Source organism: Gavialis gangeticus, unplaced genomic scaffold, assembly GCF_001723915.1.
Source record: "Gavialis gangeticus isolate Ggan-Ray unplaced genomic scaffold, GavGan_comp1, whole genome shotgun sequence".
Lineage (NCBI taxonomy): Eukaryota > Metazoa > Chordata > Crocodylia > Gavialidae > Gavialis > Gavialis gangeticus.
Genome location: NW_017729034.1, coordinates 55,093,665 through 55,101,529, shown reverse-complemented (window position 1 = coordinate 55,101,529; position 7,865 = coordinate 55,093,665). Strand labels below are relative to the sequence as shown.

The 7,865-nt window shown below is 38.6% G+C and overlaps 1 protein-coding gene across 1 annotated transcript in view; it reads left to right on the top strand.

Moving 5' to 3' along the window:
• Positions 1 to 3,601, top strand: part of DISC1 (disrupted in schizophrenia 1) — a 483,854-nt gene extending 480,253 nt beyond the window's left edge. Inside the window, exon 14 of the mRNA XM_019527173.1 lies at positions 2,892 to 3,601. Coding sequence (XP_019382718.1) covers positions 2,892 to 3,040 — 149 coding nt within the window. The 3' untranslated portion in view covers positions 3,041 to 3,601. The remainder of the gene's footprint in view (positions 1 to 2,891) is intronic.
• The last annotated feature ends 4,264 nt before the right edge of the window (positions 3,602 to 7,865 follow it).

Genomic DNA, 7,865 nt, shown 5'->3' with positions numbered 1-7,865 from the left:
GGGGGAAATACACCCCCCCCCTTCCCCCCCCCCCCCTTAAAAAAAAATGATAGAGAAGAAAATGGGTTTTTTTCCTCATGGTAAAGTGCGAAGAGTAAAACATCACAGCAAATGTATGTAAATTACATAAAAGATGAAGACTTGAGGAAGCTATAATAGAATCAAAAGCTGCCAAAAGGCTTTTCAAACTGGTAAGTGTGACTGCCTGGCATAGAAGTGATTTGCATAACTTTCCCATGATTCTCTATAGCCACATTTTTCAAAAGAAAGGAAGCTTGCTTTTTGCAGTCACATAACCTAAGGGTGTCTTTTCTCTTGACATTGCATTGACATTGTGGTTGGGTAAAACAACATTTCATAATGGATGTGCTATAAGAAGGGTAAAAGCAGTAAAGCATGTCCTTGTGCTTTATCCTTTATATGCATTAAATTTTGAAAAAGTAAGTTTTGTTTCAGCTCCAGCCTTTTCCATTTTCATTAAATTTCAGGATCTTGCACGTATCTTATCCTTGTTGTTGTAAACTTTTTTGTTTTGTCTTATACCAGTTCTATTTACGTTAGCCTTTCTGGGCTCCATTTTTTTATTTTACTAGTTTCAAAGAGAGTGTTGGCTTCAGTGGGTTTGTGCTTGGATGCAAGGATCTATCCTCATGGATTCAGTTGCAGTCTAGGGACATCACTGAGGAGCATTTTTCTACTTGGAAAAACCCAGCTAGGGTTTTCATTTCTTCTGGATAAAAAGCCAGGAGGACAAGATGAAGTGTTTATTTTATTGGGTCAAATTCTTTCCTCACATGAGCTCAGTCTGAAAGTAGCTCAGATTGAGGCTATAGACAAATTTACCTTTTGATGGCTTTAAAAGAGGAGGGAGAGCTGCCATTCTGAAATGGGCATCAGCTGCTACATCTGCATGTTCCTGTAGTCATAAGAGTTTGCTGAAACCCCCCTGAATTAGGCAGGGCTAGTGTTGCAATGGTTTTGATACATTTATATGGCTACAGAAGCATGGAGTTATAACAGGTATATTTGAATAGATTTATCCATAGCATTTCATAATGATGCAACTGTCACATCTGTCTGTACCTTGAGTTCTGGGGGCATGGTACAAACAATGGGATACAAGTTAGTCTAATGCTAGTGAGAATTACTGTCCAAGATCCAAAGAGTTGTTACAATAATATGTAGTGTATTTACTCAAATATAAGATGAGGTTTTCCCCATGATCAGTATGGGGAAAAAAAGCTCTTCATCTTAACACTTGTTTACAAGTAAATCTCATTAAATACATTGTCTATCGCTAAACTCCTGCAACTCCTGCGAAATCCTACATTGTCTATCATTAAACTCCTGCAGCATATTCTCAGTAATAAAAACCAACTATGGAGCTGATTAAATGCAGCCAACACTGAGCATAACTATAAAAGACATAGTCCATATTGGGTAAACATACTGATGGGGATTTACCACAAAGATAGGTTTGTACGGCCTACCTGAACAAGATATATGGTAGTACCCATTGATTGCAGTCCTCCTCAATGCTGACTCTCTTTAAAGTCCTAGTGAGCCACTATATTGCATACATTTCAACTTCCTCCTCAGTCCCACAGCTGAGCTGTGCCTTTCCCACTTCCAGCAGCCTTATATGTCTGACAAACATCATCAAACAGGGCCCCAAACAGTTCATCCAGAATCCTTCTGTCACCCATTCTCTCATCCTGTAGCATATGATTAGTAAGGCCCTTTTCTCCATGAGGTGGAGTTGGACTAGGTTGCCCAACATATACACTTTTGGAGGATCCCAGGACTCATGGCAAAAACACCTGGTTCCAGTCATGATGGCGGGGGCTAATTGCATGTGGATCCTTTTTGGGGATATCTGGAGTTCATGGACATACTGAACAGTGCTGAGCTATGGGGTCACCATGGCTTGAAACACTGTTGACTCTGCTGTGGCCCAGTCCAATAAACTATATGGTAAATCATGAGGCCTTTAACTTTGGACTTATATCATGCATAATTTGTACTATATATAAGCAGGTACAAAACTGCCGCTTAAAGTGGGGTTATGGAGTAACTGTGCTAAAACTTGCAGTGGTTTCAAAAAAGGTGAAATGCATCAATTTTAGATCAATTAAGCGTATGGGTACCCATAGCTGTTTGCCTAAATGCAAATTTGCCTAAATGCAAATTGCTACAGGTATGTTTATTTCAAAGTCAGTACACTCAAGGAGAGCAGTCTGACAGTAATGAGGGGTGGGAAAGGGCTATAGGGGGAAATAATTGGTGGGGGGGAGGGAGATGGAGGGCAAGGGGCCACCTGATTATTCCAGATTTATTTTCTTAGCTGTATCAGTGGGAGAGGGACAAATTCAAGGCAAACCTCCAATAATTAGATTCTATACCTGGAAAATTATAAGAAATTTATAAATTTTCCATACGTAGAATCTAATTATTGGTGGTCATCTTATATTTGAGTAAATAAAGTATCTGTTAACAAATTGTACTGTCAAGTGGGATTATTCCAATGGAAGACTGATCACAGGAGAGTCTTTGGTGATTTGGATATCAGAATACAAATCTACATTGCTCTGCATGACACAGGGAAAAAAAAGCCAAAATGTTGTCCTTTTCTAATCCTAGAAAGATTAGTGCCAATTAATGCTACTTGAAAGACTTCAATCTTACTGAAAATGAAAAGAAAGACAGAAAAAAAAAACAAGTGTAAAATATGTATTAATATTTAATCCAAACAATTTGGAAGAACTTGAAGCTACAATTATATAGCGATGCCCATCTGTTGTGAACAGCAGAATGACAATTCATTTAATAACTTGGAGAGAGAAAGGGGGCTGCCAATCACCTATAGATTTATTCCTTAATAAAGTGTGTACAGTCTCTACAGAGGGAGATCCAGATGGTGAAGGAAACTCTGCAGGCCATGCTGGTGCAGCTCCAGCCAGCTAAGGAGGCAGAAGAAGATGAAGCTAGAGACTTCCTCTGTGACAGCTGGCGTCCAGGAAAACAAGACTTACAGGAATAAAAGGGAAGGGGCTGGTACTATAACATTAATTCACAAAGGCTGCTTTTAGTAACTGGATACTGTCTCACCAAGCCTCGAGGATCTCTTCTCTCCCTGCATAACTAATAACAACTAAATCAATTATGGAGAAATGGAGCCTGGAGGTCTATCAACAGAAGTATTCTACACTGCTTCACATGCTCTGGCACAGATTGGAAAACAGCTTTCAGAGCAGAGCAACTCCTGTAAATGTGTAGATTACAAATTGATATGTTTCAGAGGATTCTGTGGAGTTTCTCTTATAGCTGGTGAGATTTTTCTAATAGTTTCCTTCCTTGCTCATGCAGTCTTTAAAACAGTGATTGTCAACCAGTGTGCCTGGGGTACCCTACGGTGCTGTGACATCTTTTGAAGGGGTGCCATGAGGTATGAAAAAATAAGTAGGAGTGAGGCAATAAGTACAGGCTCAGACTGCCTGGCCCCTCTCTTGCCCCCATAGCCTAGTCCCTCTGTAAGGAGGTAAGCACTGTCATAAATACATTTGTTTTTTAAATGGGTTGCTGTCCATGTCACAAAAAATTATGGAGGGGGTGCCCTGAGTGCCTTAAGTCTAAAAAGGTTGAGAACCAGTGCTCTAAAATACATATTTTTTCTGCTTCAAAATGTAACCTTAGAATGTATCTCTTCAGTATTGCTGAAAGAGGGCTGGGAGGGAATAAAGTGGGGTTTTTAGCTTATTTTCTTCCTAACACTTCCCTTATCCCAACTTACTAGTTTTCTGACTACTACAAAAATATGAGACCACTCGGCTAGAATTCAGAAGAATAACCAAATTCTTCTATATTAAATTAGGACTGCATTTTCCCAGTGGCACTCTGAATACTGGAGATAATTAACAGCAGACTATAGAATAATGGCTTTTTGACTGTTTTCATTTGCAGCTTCTGTAATATTATAGCAAATGCATATTAATACCCAAAGCACAAAACATTCTTGGTAATGACCTGATGATTTGTGGCTTTTTTATTTAAATACTATATGGAATTATTTTTTTTTCAAGAAAAGTTTTAAATAGAATTACACTAACTTCTTTGATCTTCCTTAAAAATGTCATAAAATGAAGACAGTTTTTTGCAAAGCAATTTTGTATGTAATTTTATATGTATTCTTCTTTGATAAAGTTGTGTCATCAGTGTAATATCTTTGACACAGAAAATGACAGGGATGTTGAATGGCAACCAACTAAATATGGAAGTGTTCAAACAGCAAGTATTCATAAATGTAAGCATTTTTATTTGGATACTTAGATACATTGAGTTTATCATATTTTTAAATGAACGTTTGCTTCTGCAATTTGTTGCAGAGACTGAGAGGAAGAAGAATTATTTAAAAATGAAAGCAGTGCTTTTTAAAAACTGGTTAATTCAATCTTTAAATCACGAGATTGAGCCAACCACAACAGTTTATTGTACCTCATTTTTTAAACTATTAAAATAGACTTTTTTTTAAAACAATCATTCATGTTTATACGTTTTGAGATGCTGGTTCCACACATATAGCATGAAGACTACTCAGATAATAGCCCCTGTATTGCTCACCATTTAGTCCTACAAAATTGTCTTTATTCTTACTTTGTTTACTTAAATACTAGAGTTAGAAATTCTACCTCAAAACTGTAAAATTTACAGAGAGGAAATAAATGCCAGGCAGCTGTGACTTAGAGCAGGGTTATATATAATTCCAACTAGGGATGTAAGGATGTCAAACCATGAGAGAAAAGCTCAGTTGGTTTGTGTAGTCATCATATCCTCAGGATGGAATTACAGCCCTGTAATTCAGAACATGGCTGGCTTTTTATCTTTGTACAATATATGAATCAGTGTCCATGTTGTGGCTGAGAGTCCTGGATCCGTGCCTTGCATGGGCTGCAATTCTTCCATCTCCCACTGTACCCTTTCTCTTTCCCGTCCACAGCCTCCTTTGGAGAGCTCATGCTGCTGCCTCTTCAATCCCTACCTACTCATTCTCTCTCTGCTTCCCTAGAGAGTCCTTACATACTTTCCCCCCACATTGCACTTTCTGCAAATTCCCATGAAGTGGATGGACAAGGCATTAGTCACTAGCTGTAGATGGTGCACAAGCTGTATCCTGCCATTCTTCTGCAAGAGGATGACATTCATTCCTGTGCACATGGCTTGCTCAAGGCCTGGGTACCCTTTAAATTCCAGTTAATCCAAACAGACGGGAGGGAGAATACTGTGACTTGTTCTGCACAGGGATAAATTTCAGCCAGAGAGCTCAGAGTGGAATCAGTGCAAGTTCCCAGTAAAAACTGAGGGTAGAATATGGCTGTAAGAGTGTTAAAACGGTTAGCCAAGCTAAGTGCTTTGGAAATAAATATTGCTAGTGTGCCTCTATTGGGGTTAATATAAATAGGGCAAAACTCACTAGACTACCACCACAGAGGAGCAGATTGTGAACTCCCCATTCACTTAAGCAAGTGCTTGTGCATGTGACTAGTCCCATTGGGAGCATGCAGAGTTTTGTCCTTGTTGACTTTGCAATGTGTGTGACACAAATTAAGTCCACACTGGCCACTTATGAATCACAAAGCACAATATGAATCGCATGGATGGGGATACTTTGCAATAGTCTGAGTCATGGCACTTTTCTTCCAGTGAATCTCAAGATTTGAGAACTGGGGACAGTTAATCCTCAGATGTTTTCTTTGGCACTTTCTTGGCAGTATGAGTTCTTGAGAAAATTCCAATTTGATTGAAACCTTTCCACCTTCATGTTTCAAAACTTCACAATGTTGTTGCTGGGTTTTAATAATAATAAAAAAATGTGTACAACCACTGTAATAAAAACACTGAAGTCTTAGGAGAGACGTGAAGCTGTTAGTATCCACCATTACTTTATTCCAATGTAATTTTTTTATGTTTATGTATTCCCTTTTTTATTTTATATATGTGGTGGACTACTGCTTTAATTTATTATTCCATTAACTTTACTGTGTGTTATGGGGAGTTAGTCAGCTCTAACCATTCCTCTCCTAAGCCATTCTGAATAACAAGTGTAGTAAAAACTCTGTCATTCACTGTACCTTGGTTGCTTTTCTTTTACTATGGAGAGGACAGTTACAAATAAAGAGAACTTTGTTTTTTATTGTTTTTTTTTTTAATTGCCAGGGCTGTATTTATTGTGTGTTTGGTTTACAAATGTGTTTTTTTAGCTTTCCTTCTAAGGGGGAAAGACATCGGTGTGTGATAGCACAAGGAGGAGACGAAGGCTGTGTTAGGGGAGTTCTGAGATACCTTCCTCTGGGAACATGTTTAAAAAAACTGTTCTGCTTGATGCAATCTGATGCATTTCAACAGGAAAGAATCCTGATTTTCAGACATCTCCATGAGTGAATGGGTAAGTAAGGTCATCCAGTGGTTAGAGCAGTGCTATGGTATTCTAGATCTGGGTTGTTCCCCAGCCTTCCCATAGTCTTGTTGGGTGAACTCTAAGGTAGATATTCAGTTTCTTTGTGTTTTAATGTGTAAAATTATCCCCATTTTACAGTTCCATCTGTAAAATGGGGATAATTCTTCCTCACCTCAGAGTTTTGTGAAAGTGAAGTTCATTAGTGATTGTGAGGTGCCAATAGTAATGAAAGGCAGCCTGACTGATTTCATACTTCTGTTGAGCACACTCCCAGTTCACTCCCTTGTATTCTCACCTTTAGATCAGAAAGGGATTAAAGTAGATATGTAAAGTGCACTGCAGTGTGCCCAGAAGTCATCTCAGTTGGTAAATTCCTCATCACCTTCCTCTCTGAGTACCAACCTCAGAGAACTTGAAAATCAGGAAGCAAAATGCAGTCACTGAGCAGAGTTCAAAGACTTTGGAAGAGTTGTCGTTCTCTGTGTTTAAAATTTGCTTTGGGAATAGAGGGGAATACAGCCTGAGGATGGTTCAGATCCATCCTAATATTTCTGTCCTCAATCAATTAGCTAATCGCTTTTCTCTAAAGCTTGACATCCCAGTCTTTTACTTTTCTATCATTACTTGTTGAATCAAGATAAGCACCTCTTTTCTGGAGGGGATGGAGAAGGCCATTATATAATGGCTACCAGATTTGTGGCAGTGCTTGAGGGAGCTTCAGGGTGGGATTAGAATAATCCTTATGTATCCTCTTAGTTTACTATCCTATTAAAAGTGAGACTGGGACCAAGAGATTTTTAGTCTCAGAGATTAACACGCTACAAAGAAGCTCTAAAAAATTATGCGCACACAGATATTTTCCCTGCACTGTCAGGGAGGATAATAAAAATTTTAGGGGATAAAAAAAAATCAAAGATGCTAAATATTCCTTCTGCATTTGTAAAGGAGCCAAACCAAAAGCTCTGGTAAAGCATTTCTTTTTTAAATCACTGATTAAGCCCTAAATCTGAGCCCTGGTTAAAATGCATCTGAGCTTTGTGCAAGCAAGATGTCTGCATTCTTAGCATGGGCTGTATTCAGTCACACTTCTGTGGACACAGGAGATAATAGGAGCAGGTCTTGGGAAAAGACACAGGTAAAGCCACTGAAAAAGCCCATGCATCATTAGGACAGTTGCTCTTGCAAAAGCCTGTGAAGATGAACAAACAGCTTGTAAAAATAGTAATAAAGCAGCAGCAATACAAGACAACAAAACTCAGAAAGAGATAATAAGAAAATAATCACAGGCGCAGCTAAGAGACACATGATAGATCTTACCAGGGAAATGGAAAATTAAAAAGACCTTTGCATAATGGCCATCCAATATCCAATGCAAAGAAAACAATCTCTGATTTATTACTATTCAGACAACGAG